At 35.2% G+C, this 16,137-nt stretch overlaps 1 protein-coding gene across 2 annotated transcripts in view; it reads right to left on the bottom strand.

Moving 5' to 3' along the window:
- Nucleotides 1-755: 755 nt before the first annotated feature.
- Nucleotides 756-16,137, bottom strand: part of LOC129944413 (probable chitinase 10) — a 68,442-nt gene continuing 53,060 nt past the window's right edge. For both annotated transcript variants that reach the window (XM_056053820.1, XM_056053819.1), the window contains exons 3-11: nucleotides 5,929-6,007; nucleotides 4,211-4,758; nucleotides 3,645-4,146; nucleotides 3,379-3,587; nucleotides 3,065-3,313; nucleotides 2,899-3,004; nucleotides 1,864-2,834; nucleotides 1,594-1,795; nucleotides 756-1,534 (exon numbers count right to left, since the gene is read on the bottom strand). In XM_056053820.1, the coding sequence (XP_055909795.1) occupies nucleotides 1,332-1,534; nucleotides 1,594-1,795; nucleotides 1,864-2,834; nucleotides 2,899-3,004; nucleotides 3,065-3,313; nucleotides 3,379-3,587; nucleotides 3,645-4,146; nucleotides 4,211-4,758; nucleotides 5,929-6,007 (3,069 nt within the window). In that variant the 3' untranslated portion in view covers nucleotides 756-1,331. The remainder of the gene's footprint in view (nucleotides 1,535-1,593; nucleotides 1,796-1,863; nucleotides 2,835-2,898; nucleotides 3,005-3,064; nucleotides 3,314-3,378; nucleotides 3,588-3,644; nucleotides 4,147-4,210; nucleotides 4,759-5,928; nucleotides 6,008-16,137) is intronic.

Raw genomic sequence — 16,137 nt, 5'->3', positions numbered from 1 at the left:
AACCACCCAATCAATTTTCTTCAGAGTCCTTTCTGCATCTTTCTGCATTATTATCTGTATAACAAAATTTATTTGAAGTCGATATCTCTTCTGGTTCTTAAACTATGGACGACGAAAAAAACTTCGTGAACGTAAAATCTCTAAAAATCTTTTATTTCGACTCTAGGGACCTTGAAACGTCGAAAAATGTCAAAATTTTCAATTCGAAAAATCGGACCGATTATAAAAACTTCCTATTATAAAAAAAATAAAAACAAAAACGCAATGTGTACACATTTTTTCAATTTCTTTATTCGTATGGATTTCTTTTTTCTATAAAATAAATTCTATAATACAACTTCTTTATAACATAAAAATACAAATTTTATATATTTATAAAAATTTTACAAACAAATTCGAAGTACAAAAGGATAATCATTATAAACAAACAAAAAAACAGACGTATAGATATTTTATACATATTTTTTCATTCTCGAAAAAGAATTAGGAAAAAAGCAAACTGCAAGAAAACATTACAAAAAGAAAATTTATTAAAAATTGAGTTTGTCTTGAGAAATAATAAAAAAAAGAAGAGAAGAATAATTTTGTATGAAACACGAATTCAAAATTTTTTTCGAAGATTATCACAGATCCTTATATAAAAAAAAAACACTTTTACATATTAATTGTGTTTTTTTTGTTTTTGTTAAAAGAGAAAATAATAAATTTGAAACAAAATACAAATTTAGAAAATATCATCTCATCATATCGTAACAATATTGACGCACGAGGCAAAGAAAAGGCAAGTTTTTGTATGTTGTATGTTGTTTTTGTTTAATTGTTGTTGCTGTTTTTTTCTTCATAAAAGTTTGCAATTATCCTTTTTGTTTAAAATAAAATTTTATCATTTTATTTATTCTATTTGTAAACTACTTAAAAATATAATTCATTACGCAAGGCAGATAGAAAGAAAATAAATTCCATCTTAACAAAGGACATTTCTTTAAATTTATGTAGATATCCTTTTCCTCGAAAATTATTTATGTATAAAAAAAATAATATAACTTAATATTTTATCATCTCTCGTAACAATATATTTTTTATTTTTAGTTCTTCGTTTATTTTTTTGTTCAACAAAAGAAGAAAACTTAAATTGGGCAGGACAAAAGGCAGCATCCTTGAGTGCTTTTTTTTTTTTCATTATTCATTTTTTTTTTCACTGCAAACAAAATCCTTGAAATATATTCTAAGCTAGGATATGGTTTTTCTGTTTTGTTTGTTATTTTATTTTTAAAAATTCAAGGTGGTAGAAAGTGTTAATAAAATTATAATTTATTGGATAAGTTAGTACTTCAAGGAGCCGGTGTCACCGTATTGCAACCTTCAACATTCTCCGGCCAATCACACACGTTCTCCGAAGGATTAAATACTAAATTGGCAGGACATGGCATGTGATGTTTTCGTTCTCCCTCACACATGTAATAGTGAGTACAATCTTGGTGGTCCTTGTGATAGCTAATATGACCATCTTCTTCTGCGCAAGTTACTTCGTGAGCTATTGGAAATAAATATGTTAATTTCGAAAAGGGGATGTTAAAATTCAATATGACTTACGATCCTTGGTAGTATAGGCTCCTCTTGGTCCGTAGGATTCATAGGGTCCATCATACTCCAATAAAACCTTGTAGTCTTTGAGTTCTTCATTGAGGGCATTCAAAAGTGGGTACTTGCCACCTCCGCACCGTCCTGAGAAATCATCCATATCCACTGACCACACCATAATTCCACCGAACCCTTGTTCCTTAAGCCATTCCATCTGAAAAAAAATCGCAGAAAATCCAATTGAAAACCTTGAAACCAATGAACTTCAAAAAATATATCTACCTTCGTTTTAAGTGACCTCTCATCGTCAAATCCTACCCACTGGTTGTTCCTATAAGCAAACGGAACCTGTTGCTCTGAATCCCACACAAGAGTCGTATTTTCTGCAGCCATGAATGCACACACTTCGTAGTAGCTCATGAATCCTGATTCGTTGGTGAATTTTCCAGGTCTTCCGCCTCCAGAAGCCGGTGATCCAATATCAAACTGTGTCATATTCACCAATTCGAATGACCTTCCATAAGTTGGCATACCAATGAGAAGTTTCTCCTTGGGTGCTCCTTGCTTAACCCATTCCCTTGCACTGAAATCAACTGTGAGTTTCTTCTGGTAGCCTGTAGCTGCTTCTAGAGGATACAGTGGGGAGTTGTGTCCAACAGTACGTTCCCATTGTCCATGGAAATCATAAGTCATAACATTGATGAAGTCAAGGTATTTTGAGATTTCTGGAACGTCATATCCAGCTGCGATGGCTTCGAACGAAGCTGGGACCGCTGCTGTTAGAAGTAGTCTTGGCTGTCCGGATGATTTTGCTTCTCCCTCAAAGGCTACCCTCAGTTCTCGCAGAAGATTCACATATGCAGCTCTATCGTCTGCACCTCGTGGGTATTCCCAGTCCACATCAAGCCCATTAAATTGGTATTCCCGGAGGAATTCGATGGCTTCATAAACAAATTGATTCATACGGAAGACATTCGAGGTAAGTTCTTTGAATGGAGTCGATCCAAATGCCCATCCACCGATAGCAAGGAGAATTTGTAAGTCTGGATTAGCCTCTCGCAGAGCAATAACTTTCTCATATTCTTCTGGATCATCATCGCGAGCTTCACTGAGGATGTAGTCCTTAAGAGTGGCAAAAGCATAAACCACATGAGTACAGAGCTTAGGATCGACATTCTTAGGTTCGAATTTGCCTGCACCAGGACGTTTAGCTGACCAACTAGTAAGATAGCAGAAGACTTGAGCTGGACGAGCTGTAAAACAAAAATAAAAGTTAAAATTTGTGTCTCCATTAAAAGTTTCCTTAAGATTCCTTACAATTCTTTTGAACAGCAGACAATCCTGACTTAACCTTGACCTTTGATTTACGAACTTTCTGAAGAACTTCGGATACGTCAATTTTAATTGGTTCAGGTAATTCTTCCTGTAAAAAATCACAATTCAAACAGAGTTCTCTAATTCGCCGGACTCCTTCACAACTTACCTCTTCTTCTTCTTCATCGAATGTCGAAGCAACTTCTGTCCAATTGACATCCTTAGCTTCCTTGCCTCTTGAAATTCCCAATAGTTCTTCACGCATAGCCCCAATTAGAGGATACTTGACATTTCCTCCACAAACATCACCCTTGAAATCATCCATATCAACTGTCCAGACCATAGCACCTCCATAGCCATTGGTTTTTATCCAGCTCATCTTATTTCTGATTGCACGTTCATCATCGAATCCAACCCACTTAAGAAAAGAAGAAAGGCTTTGAATTCATGGGGTTTGGGATATCAAAGGTTTTATAATTTTACCTGATCTCCATGAACCATGTATGGCACCTTCATTTCTTCATCCCAAACATAGACACCTCCATTCAATAACATCTCACAGATTTCGTAATAAGCAAGGAAACCACTTTCCTTTGTGTAGACTCCCTCCTTGCCACCTCCTGAAGCTGGAGAATTGACACCGTGCTTGCTAGGATTGGCCAGAGTGAAAGATCTTCCATACGTTGGCATACCTAAGTTTGAAGACATTTAGACTCATTGGGTTCTGACTGACATTCTACTAAGCTTACCAATAATCATTTTTTCCTTAGGGGCACCCATTTTAACCCATATGCTGGCGGCATTATCTACAGAAAGCTGTTTCCTCCATTCGGAGTCACTGGAGTGGGAGTACAAAGGTGCGTTGTGACCAGTTTCACGTTCCCATTTACCGTGGAAATCATAAGCCATCAAGTTGATGAAGTCAAGGTAGCTTGCCACAGCAGGTACATCATAACCAGCACGGATATTATCGGGTCCAACGGGTACTGCAGCGGTCAACAAAAGACGTGGTTTCTTCAATTCTTGTGCTTCAGCTTCAAAGGCTTCGCGAAGTTCCTTCAGGAGGAGAACAAAGTTCTTCTTGTCGTCAGAGCCCTTGGGGTATTCCCAATCCATGTCGAGACCATCAAAGTTCCGTTTCCTCAAGAATGGGATGGCGGAGTATATGAATGTCTGTCGAGTGTACCTTGTGGCAGACATATCCTTGAACTTCTGTGTTCCAAATGACCAACCTCCAATGGCTAAAAGAATCTAAGAAGACAAAAAAAAAGGAAGCATATAAAGCACCATTGGCGCAAAGTAATCATTTACGAACCTTCAATTTAGGATTGGCCTTCTTGAGGGTCATCATTCTGTCGTAAAGTCCAGCAACTCCATCTTTCGTCTCATCGTTGCTCTCGTACGAACTAAGTTTACCCTTCTTCAGCCAACCAAAGGCAAAGATAATGTGTGTACATAAGTCGGCGGGAATGTCTTCGGGAATGAATTTACCAATCTTAACACGGTACTGGGACCAATTGGTGTAGTAGCAAACGATCTTCTTGCCATTGCTGTCGGGATCGGTGGTGAGTTCGATCTTTGATCTTTTGCCACTTTTCAGTGAGTTGAGAGCAACAAGTGATGAAGCGGCCCCAGCGGCTGCAAGTGCAGTTGCGCCACGTACCTTATTCGACTTGGAACGCACACGAAGACCACGCACCGATGATGGTGCGGGCTGTTGGTCAATACGATCTTGTGCGGAGGATGATGATGATGGCGATGGTGTTTCGGAGGCAGCTGACTTCTTGGCCGCAACAGTGTTTGTCCTTGACCCAGTTGTTGGTGCTTCTGTCGTGGTCGGTCGACGTTGTCTTCTTCGTTTGGCTACATTTTATAAGCGATGTGAAAAATAAGAAGAGAGAATAAAGAAAATGGGTAAGTTTGTTGTTGTTTTTATTTATCTACAAAGGAGTCACAGAAGCTCACGATCTTTACGTTTCAACAAGCATGACTTTTTCTTTCTTTTTTGTTTTACTGCTGATGGTCTTATGATTTACTATGGCACGGAATTGCATGACAAAGCGGGCTGAAGAGTATTGAGCCTCGTTTTGACATAATGGTGGACGCGTGAGCATTTTAATGAAACCCCACTGGGTTGGTTAAGATCTATGAGTGCATTAAGCAATTCCTTTTGCAGCACGGTCGGCGAAGTGCAGCACAGGTTTTTCATTATGGAACTGCAGCTTTTTGATTATTGGTTGTTAGCTGGCATGATTCGTTGGAAATGAGCCAAATTTGCTAATAGTCTGGATAAGTATAGGGTTGGCAAGAGGATTTTAATAGCTCAGTCACGTATTTTTAACTGCGGAGCCGCTGATTTTTTTTTTTGCAATCTAAGAGACTCTTAGAGAAGTTTATAGGAAAGCGAAAAATTGGCTCCAACCCTTTAGAGCAAGCGAGTATACTTTGAAGGTATATTTTTGAAAATAATTTGATAATAAACAACCTAAACTGAAGCAATTTAGGTACATAGATGATAAAGCATCTTCCGTAAAGTCGTGTTGCAGACATTTAGTTAATTGGATAAGTCGAAAATTAAGTGAAGAGTAAAAAGCCAACCTCTCTGATTGATTAATGAGAATATCGAGAGGTATTGCTTAATTCTTGCAAGATAAACCCTCAACTTTCATCTAAAAATTCAAAATGTCTTAAGTCGACTTCGCATGATTTTAAATCAATTATTTTTTTAAAAATAGAAAAGTTTTTATAAATCGAAACTGTTGGAGTCTGAGGCATGCAAAAATTATTATTTTACAAAATAAATTTGTTTATTACTGATTTATAAAAATAAACAACAGACGTCATTTTTTACTTTTAAGTTACTTCATATCTCAAATTTATGATGTTTTTGTGTTAAATTTGAAACCGGTCGGTTTTATTATTTTATTTTGTTATTGCTTGATTTGTTTTGAAATTATTCAACCTATGAATACATGTATTTATCTTATGAACAATAAACAAATAAGATGTTGAATTAAAAATCCTTCAACTCACCTTGTGCACTGTCGGTATGTGATAGCAGGACAACTAATATACACACAATAAAGGCCAATTTCATCAGCCGTGGGGGTAACTGTAATAAAAACAAAATTTTAAATAAAATTAAATACATAAATAAATTTAATCAAATAAATAAAGTGGGTTTTTGTTGTATCAAGATTCTAAGGAATTTGTTGTTTATGTCAATTTATAGTGACAAAAATTGATTTTTAACGTCCCGGTGGATTGCTGGCGATAAAAAAGTCTTAGCCAGGTATTAACTTATGACGGTGAGGCTAATGGAAGCGTTATACCTTATGAGTTATTTTAACAAAAAGCTTAGAAGATTCATACAAATGTTGGAATTTGATGGACAGATATTAATGTTTAGCTCCTTTTTTTATTGGTAGACAAAATTGGCGAACAGACCTAAAACTTCTTTGGTATTCAGAATATTTCTTGGGCACACACTGAATTCAGATCTAGAATACAATTGTTTTATGATTCCATTCTTTGTTCAAATATGGTAATGCTCATTATCGTTATCCCCGGCCGACTTCTGGTTCGAAAACCCTTACAGAAGTTGCTAAGGACACAGAAGGAAACTTCTTGTACCTTGTTTTTAATATTTTTCCTGCCTGTTGTTGCAGGTTGTGATTAGCAGAATGACGATTTTTTCGAACTACCAAATTTTTTGAACACAATAGATAAAGCAGTTTGGACTCTTGTACTTTCGTTGTCTCTTTTGCTAGAGAACATATGCACTGGCTGAAGGTACACTGATCTAAATTATTACAGACTGAGATTGGTTGTATCATATTTACATCAAGTTTAGCCGTTGATGCTAAATATTTAGGCCTCATTTTAGACAAAAAACTAAATTGGAAGGCAAATATTGATGAAAGAGTAAAAAAAAGGCTACTGTAGCCCTTTTTACTTGTAAGGCCATAGGATCAAAATGCGGTCGTATGGTGGACCGCACTGAACAAGATGGTAAATCTTAAGAAGCTCATCAAAGTCCAGCATCAGAGGAGCACTTCGGTCAACACCTACCGCAGCACTGGAACTGCTTTTAAACCTAACACCTCTTGACATCTTCTCTAAAAAGGTGGCTGCCAACTCATGTGTAAGGCTTAGAGCCACCTCTCAATAGAACAGTAATAATACTGGACATACTACTATTCTAGACAGTTTCGGATCTATACCAGATCACTAAGATCCAAAAATGGTATTCGGTAAAAGCTTCCATGTGTCCATCCCTTTAAGATCCTCCTGGGAAGAAGAGAGACCTCTGGAAGACGATGCGGTACACTTCTATACAGACGGTTCAAAGACCGATCACGGAGTTGGAAGTGGTATCTATTCGGAACAACTGAATCTCAGTCTATCCTATAGACTTCCCAATCAATGTAGTGTATTCCAGGTAGAAGTAATGGCGATTAAAGAGGCACTATTCAGGCTCAAAGAAAAATTCGAATCTTCTCGGACAGCCAAGCCGCTCTTAAATCTCTCGCGTCTGTCTCAACAAACTCTCAAATAGTCCACGATTGTCGATCATCTCTGAATGAGATGACGGAACAGTTTAATATTCACCTCATTTGGGTGCCGGGCCACAGAGATATTCCGGAAAATTGCAAAGCCAAAAACGGAACACTTCTGCTTAATGTTAGACAAAAACATAACATAGGAACATGCAAATATCTTCTCAAACAATATGCTCTAGAATCAACAAATGCTAGATGGTCAAATATGGCCAAGCATAGAATTAAACCGGTCAAAAGGTTTGATATCCCTAAACAGACAAAGTATAAGCTCTACAATTGGAGTAATAAGGGGACACTACCTCATAGGAAGACATACTCTGAGGCTAGGGGTCTACACAAGTGACTTTTGTAGAAGCTGCATGGACGAGGAGGAAGAGGAAACAGTCCAGTATTTACATGTCCAGCACTCTCCATTAGAAGGAATAACTTTCTCGGTAATCCCTTCTTCGATAATACCAGTGAACTGGCAACGATTGACACAAAATGTCTCTCTAACTTTATTAAAAGTACGAAATGGTTTGTTTAAGTTGATTACTCTCCCATGAGTTACCTCATTAGTGGTATCACAATGGACCCTTCAGGTCTACGTGCGTCAATGACATCTGGACAGCTACTCCAACCTAACCTAACCTAATTTTTTGATAAAAAAAAACGATTTTTATAAAAAAAAATTACTGAATGTTGAAAACAGTATTTCTTATAAAATAAAATTAATGTGAACCCTCAAATTTTTAAAAAGATATTTGTGTCGAAAATCAATTACGATCTTTTAGTAATTATTTTTTAGGTTTTTATTTTTTGTTGAAAAACTGCCATTTCGATTTTTCTCAAAATTTTATGGAATGGTTACACCAATATTTTTATAAGATAAAATTAGGTTGGAGCTAACATTTTTTAGTTTTGTTAAGATATTTAAGTCGAAAATCAATTTTTACCAAATTTTAGTAATGTTTTTTAGGTTTTTACTTTTTGTAAAAAACTGTCAATTCGATTTTTCTCATAATTTTACAGAATGATGAAAACAATATTTTCGTAAGATAAAATAAGTTGAAACCCATAATCCACCATTTTTGAAAAGATTTTTGGGTCGAAATTCAATTTTTACCAACTTCGAGCATTGTTTTTTGTAGGTTTTTATTTTTTATACAAAAAAGTGTCAATTCGTTTTTTCTCAAAATTTTAGCAAAGGTTAAAAACATAATTTTTTGTTGCACAAAGTTGTTTTAGAGATGTATTCATTTTTATTCGTACAATTTTCGAGGTGACATATTTTTTTTTCATTTTTTTCGATTTTAATAAAAAAAACTGTTAATTTGATTTTTTTCCAAAACTATAGTTATAAAATTTCATTCAAGTCTATAGCGTAATTGGTTCGTGAGATGTTTAGGGTAAACCAACATTTTAACCTTTTTTTCAAACATTACTCAAAGTTCGTAAAAATTGAATATCGATTCAAATATCTTTTCAAAAACTTGAAATTTATGCTTCAAACTTATATTATATTATAAGAAATATTGTTTTCAACATTAGGACAAATTTTGAGAAAAATCGAATTGACAGTTTTTTAACAAAAAATAAAACTCTAAAAAAAAACAATATTAAAACTTGGTAAAAATTAACTTTCGACTCAAATAGCTTTTCAAAAATTAAAAATATTGGCTTCAAACTTTTTTATTTCACAGAAAATATTGTTTTCGATATTCAGTAATTTTTATATAAAAATCCAACTGTCCGTTTTTTCATAAAATACAAAACCTACAAAAAATAGTACGCAAACTTGGTAAAAATTGATAGTAATACATAAAGACAACGTTTTAAGCAAGACAAATCGACAGACGGGATGGGAAGTAATCAATATGGGGCGCAGAGGCTGGGCCTCTTTTTTTTTAACTGCTGTGGAAAAAAAGTATGTGAAGTCGATATCTCTTCTGGTTTTTGAGCTATTGACGACGAAAAAAACTTCGCGAATGTAAGGACGTACAGATGTACGAACGAACACACGCACGCACATACATCTTTCTAAAAATCTTTTATTTCGACTCTAGGGACCTTGAAACGTCGAGGAATGTCAACATTTTCAATTCGACAAATCGGACCGATTACTAAAACTTTCTATGGGAAGTTAACAATCAGCCAACACCCGTAAGCTTAAGGCAAGATCGGCTGATAACATCGCCGCAGTTCGTGAAAGTGTACAGAAGAACACTATTCAGTCTATTCCTCACCGTGCACAAGAAGGCTCGCTTCACACTATACGGTTTTGACCGTACGGCGAAAAACCGGACGGCAACATTTTTTTAGAGGCGCGAAGAAGAGCATATACGCTTTCAAATTGTACGGTCATGGCAAAATGCCTGCGCCGCACCGTGAAGCAACCGTCTATTGCCACTACAGTATACGGCAGCCGGATGGCGCGATAAGCTTAGTGGCGTACGTGACGAAATGCGTGTTTTCACATCATACGATTTTATTCGTACGGTAGAGCTCGATCAGCCACTTCAAGACCTGTGAAAAAGTATACTAAGCACAGGAACCCTGCATATATCGTGTTTTACCGTACTGTTAAAACCGTATAATGTGTAATTAGCCATTGATCCGTTTTATGCCGTCCAGTTTTTTTGCCGTACTTAGAACTTGGGCCTACGCCCGTACAAGATCTAACTAACCCAGGAGCTGAAAGCTCATGACCATAGACAACCTTGCCGTTTGTTCGATGACTGGGCTTCGAATTAGTTGGAAGAACTCCCCAATTTTTGCCCAACAATCATTTTTGGTGACGAGTCGCATTTTTTGGATGAATGCCTGTGTTAACAAGCAAAATTGACGTTTATGTTATGACACCAACTAAAGCGAGGTTCACTTGGTCAAATTGCATTATCGAAAAGTTACCGTTTGGTGTTAATTTTGGGCCGGAGGCGGCGACGTTATTGGTTCGTACTTTTTTGAAAACGAGTGTAATGTTTCTGTCACCGTCAATAGCGAGCGCTACGTAACGATGATAACTAATTTTGTGTGGCCAAAATTGAACCATATGGACCTAGACGAAATGGGGTTCCAACAGGACGGCGCGGCGGCACGGCGGCGGGCGCTACGTGCCCTTACTGAAAAACCTTTTATCCAAATATTTATAATGCTCGATTTACTTACCCTTAGTTAAAAATTGTATCAGTGTATTAAAAAGGTATTTATAGTGTTTCGTGGCATGATGGTTAGTGCGTTGGACGGTCATGCCAGGGGTCTTGGGTTCGATCCCTTCCTATGCCATCTAAAGTCTTGTTACGGGTACTGTCTCTTGCGAGGAATTGACAAATTCTCCAAGAGTAACTCTTGCATGAAAAATGTGATAGACATATTAAATTCACAAAACATAGAAAAAGAAGTTCCTCTTCGAAGCTGAACGAGTTGAATAATGACAAAACAATTCCCTGAAGTTAATAAAAAGGTCATGCAACTCATTCCACATTTAACAATTAAAAGTAACGACTTTTTTATGGAGCTTATTAGGATAGGAAGTATCGTTAAGAGAAGCTTCAAATAAATTGTGACCTTGTGTATTTTGAATAACTTAAATATAATATACATAACTGCTCTCTAATTATTTAACAATTTGTCTAAAAAATAAAAACAGTTTTTTGGGTACACTTGGGTATTGAATACAAAAATCAAACAACATAACAATAAAACTTGAACCCTCTCAATATTTAAAGAAACCTCTAAATCACTTCAAAAAACTGATTATAAATAATGACTGTGTGTTGTATACAGTGTATGTAAACTTCCCAAAACTTTTTCAAGTTCTCTCATTAGCACCTTCAATTAGATCGCTTCACATAAAAGACAATACGAGTATTCCATTCGAGTGATTCCATTCAAGGTTCAGTGAGTTAAATGCCTGCCCTTAACACTTTGAGAGCACACCAATTAAATAAATTCAGTATGGCACATCAAATGGCACTGACCTACATCACTTAAAATAATTGGAGTTCACTCATATCTCCGCTCCATCGCAAAGTGTTTTAACCTCAGATACTTTTAATCGTTATAGAATCAGCAACATTGAACAACCTCAGTTTATCCAAGTGAATGTAATTGAGTTGAATGACACGATGATTTCACAATACTGACACTTTTGAACAAATGCCTGTCTAATAACATAGTGTACCTACATAATGCGCCTATGCTGTGCTGTGCTGTGCACCCTCTCATTATGTCGTGCCTCATTTAATTAAAAGCAATTAAATTTTAATTTCCAAGTCCTATCCATCAGAATCTTAACAATTTATTTTTGCTGTCACTGGTGTTGCAGCTTATTTGAAAATCAAAACGCATGCAATCTGATTTTTTTACCTCAACATCAAAAAATTAAAAACCAAAAAAAATGGATGATGATTGATGACGACGACAGCGACAAGTAACCGTGAAGGTCTTCGACGACACGTGAAGTCGTGACTTACAGCCAACTTTTAAAAAACCTTTTATTTTGAAAATGTCTTATGTTTTTTTTTTTTTGCTATTTTGCCAGATGGATTAGTCTGACAACAATGCCCCTGGATTTTTGCATTCAAAATGTTGATAGGTACATTTTTACATAAAGACACAAAGTTTCAACAGAAAATAAAATGCTTCGCAATATTTGTGTATACACATTTTTATTTTTCATTCTGGGACAATGTTCAATTTTTTGTGTTGAAATGTGTCAATGTACCCTGCCAGAGAATCGAGAGCTCAAAAGCTAAATCCAATAAATAACTCAGGTAATGTAAAGGTAGACTGTTGCATTTTTGTTGTATTCGTTTCCAAAGGTAAATATACGTGGCTAGATCGAAATCATTCAATCGGGCTCGAGGTACGGCTCTTATTTATTTGTTATGGATATTTTTTGGTTTGTAGTGCGCGCAGTTTTATGTGATTGCATTAGATAAATGTTAGGTTAGGAAAAAATATAAGATACAATATATTTCGGAGACATACAAAGGAATTACCAAGCATTTGAGAAGCTATTTCAAATGATTTCCAAGGTACGAGTGTCGAGTATGTATGAATTTACATATACTATATATGGATGATAAAATTTACATATCTTAGGAGAATGGGAAATGAGGGAAAGTAAATAGATTAACAATGGTCCTTATTAAATCTATTTTACCCAATTAATTCTTTCGTAGAGATATGAAAGAAATAAAAGGCAAATTATAATAATAATAAATAAATTGGGTGACGCAATAGTCCGTTGAGATCTAGGGCCTAGTGACTTACAGCTCCCAACCATTCCTGTGTGCGAGTTATGTTGTTGTTGGAATGTAGGGGACCTCCAGCTAATATGCCGAATCCGAACGGCTTATTTGGGAAAGCACTTTTTCATGACAAAAGTTACTCTTGGAGAATTTGTCAATTCCTCGCAAAGGGCAGTACCTGTGAAAAGACTTTAGATGGCATAGGCAGGGATTGAACCCAAGACTTCTGGCATGACAGTCCAACGCACTACTATCATGCCACGGGTACTAAGGCAAATTATACACATTATTATTGTAACTTTTTAAAGCCATTTAAGTTAAGTTAATAGATGATTCTGATAAATTTAAACATCTTTCTATAACTCTTAATATTAAGGTAAAGTTAAAATCAAAAAAGAGGCTGGGATGCGACCCGCACTGATAACTATACACCCCGTCTGTCGATTTGTCTTGCTTACAAGTTTGTAGGGTTGGGTTAAAAAAGTTGTTAGTTGAATTATTCTTAAAAATTTTAAAATTACCAACAATATTTTTCATACGCTCGTTGTGAATGACACAATTCTTTTGTTAGCTCTTTAGAGAATGCAAATCTCTTTGCTAGGCATATCGCCGCCAATTCAACGCTTCCAGTGAGTGTTATGACTCCGCCTGTACTTTAGCAAGTTAACGATTCTATGGGGCAAATCTTTTTTTGCACTCGTACTGTAGCAAGAGTAAAAGATCTTAACATACATAAATTTGAAGTGGTGTTCTTCATCGCTGGCAAAACCACTGCGTAAGCTTTTTCATCTGTCCTACTCCTCAGGCCTCGTTCTGAGCGGATGGAAAACCGCATTTGTTCAGCCTATTCCCAAAAAAGGCGAATCTTCCTCACCCTCTAACTACCGACCGATCGCACTTAAGTTCCTTTTTTCCAAGGTCATGGAACGCTGATTAATTATCAGCTCAAGAAATATCTTGAAGATCGAAAGCTTCTTAATTTCATAGCAAAAGGTCCACTGGTGATCTCATGGTTCATCTCACCGAACAGTGGAGCAAATTTTTACATCGTTTTGGAGAAAGTAAGATTATTGCACTTTATATTTCAAAAGCATTTGATAGGGTTTGGCATCAGTCTCTCTTATCGAAAATTCGTGCTTTCGGTTTTCATGAATCCCTGCTTCATTGGATTAGTATTTACCTTTCGGATCGTTCGTATTGGATGAATTCAAGTCTGAAAACCACAAAATAAATGCTGGTGTGCCCCAGGGCTCTGTTTTATCTCCAACACTCTTTCTCATTATTATTATAGATCTCCTGTCTGCAACTTCTAATCCAATACATTGTTTCGCTGACGATAGTACTCTTAGCTTTTTATATTCGTTTTCAGATTCACACCCCTCTTCTTCGGGTGTGAAACTGCAGCGACAAAATATGATAAGCTCATTAAATTCTGACCATAACAGCATTGTACAATGGGAAATAAGAAACCGTGTGGAATTTAATGCTTCGAAAACGCAATGCTGTCTTCTATCGTTAAAGCGAAATATACCCCCCTTGCCATTATCCATAAATGGCACTTGCATCGATTAAACTGAACAACTTGATATTCTCGGTATATGTCATCACATACGCGATGTCGCAAGATGTTTATTTCTAAGGCGATGTAAGAAGTTTTTCTTCCCCTCTGATCTGGCTGTTATTTACAAGACTTATAAATCTTAAGTATAACTCCCATATCTGGGCTGGTGCTCCTGCAACTTACTTAAGCCTCTTGGATAGTATTGAACGTATAGCATTTCGATTGATTGGTGATATTAACATCACCATTAACATTTACGTTACTTCAACCTCGTCGAAATGTTTCTTGTCTCACGCTCTTTTACCGTTATTTTAATGGTTTATGCTCCAGAGAAATAGCCAGCTGTATTCCTCCCCATAAACAGTTCAACCGTAATACTCGCGCTTCTAGGAATGCTCATCAATAAACATTCGAGCCAAACTCCGGTCGTACTGTCAAGTACAGAGATTCGTTCTTTAGCCGTACTATGCTAATGTGGAATGCCTTTCCACACTCTGTCTTTCCCAGCTATTGAAATATTCAGGAATTCAAAACCAATGTGCACCGACACCTCCTTTCAACCACTCTCTCACTTTCCTAGTGCTCAAACTGTGTATACATAAAAAGGGTTGTGTATGTGTATCCCTTTAAGTGTGCGCTTATTATACAAAAAAAATAATTAATTTTTAATCGAAAACAAATTTTTACCAATTTAAGTAGCTTTTCCCAAATTTTTACAAATTTAAGATGAATGAAATTAATTTAAGAGATATCAAGAACCGAACATCAATTTTTACTAAATTTGCGTACTATTTTTTGTAGATTTTATTTTTTTATGAAAAATGGGAAAGTTCAATTTTTATAAAAAAAACTACTGAATATCGAAAACAATGTTTTCTGTGATATAAAACGAGATTGAAGCCAATATTTTTAATTTTTGAAACACTATTTGAGTCGAAAGTAAATGTGTACTAAGTTTTTGTATTGTTTTTGTTAAGGTTTTTATTTTTTGTAAAAAAAACTGTTAATTAGATTTTTTTCAAAATTTTACCAAATGTTGCCAGAAATATTTCTAATAAATTAAAATTAGTTGGAAGCCATAATCTCAAATTTTTGAAAAGATATTTGAGTCGAAAACCACTATTTACCAACTTTTGTTAAATTTTCTTTTAAGTTTATATTTATTCTAAAAAAAACTTTTTATCCGATTTTTTTCAAAATTTTACTGAATATTGACAACCATATTTTTTAAAAGATAAAAGACGTTTAAAGCCAATATCTCAAAGTTTTAAAAAGATATTTGAATCAAAATTCATTTTGTACCCACTTTGAGTAATGTTTTTTTAAGTTTTTACTTTTTTTATACAAAAAACTGTCAATTCGATTTTTCTCAAAATTTTTACCAAATGTTAAAAACGTTATTTTTCGATGCACAAAATTGTTTTGGAGATAAAATCATTATGTATTCGTAAAATTTTCGAGGTGACAAATTTTGTTTTCAGTTTTTTGATTTTTAAAAAAAACTGTTAATTGGATTTTTTAACAAAAACTTTAATTGTTTGGTATCACGTTACAAGAGATATTACGTTCATGAGATATTAGGGGTTAACCAAGATTTTCAATTTTTTTTAAACTTTGTGCATTTTTCTGTGTTATTATCTGTATAACAAAATTTATTTGAAGTCGATATCTCTTCTGGTTCTTAAGCTAAACGTCGTAACGTGTTGTTAAAGTTTAGTAAAAGTTTAAAAGATGATCTACCTAATTTTAAACGATTTTAACATCTTAACTTTTAACATTTTGCTAAAGTTAAAATCACGGAGTGGCTCCTTTAACATTTGGCAATTTGAAATATGAATGGTCCAATAAAGTCATTTTATTTTCACGAACTGTCACTTTTTAGAAA

Source organism: Eupeodes corollae, chromosome 2 (genome assembly GCF_945859685.1).
Source record: "Eupeodes corollae chromosome 2, idEupCoro1.1, whole genome shotgun sequence".
NCBI lineage: Eukaryota > Metazoa > Arthropoda > Insecta > Diptera > Syrphidae > Eupeodes > Eupeodes corollae.
Note: the sequence above shows the minus strand (reverse complement) of the source record. Positions and strands in the feature narration are given on the sequence as shown.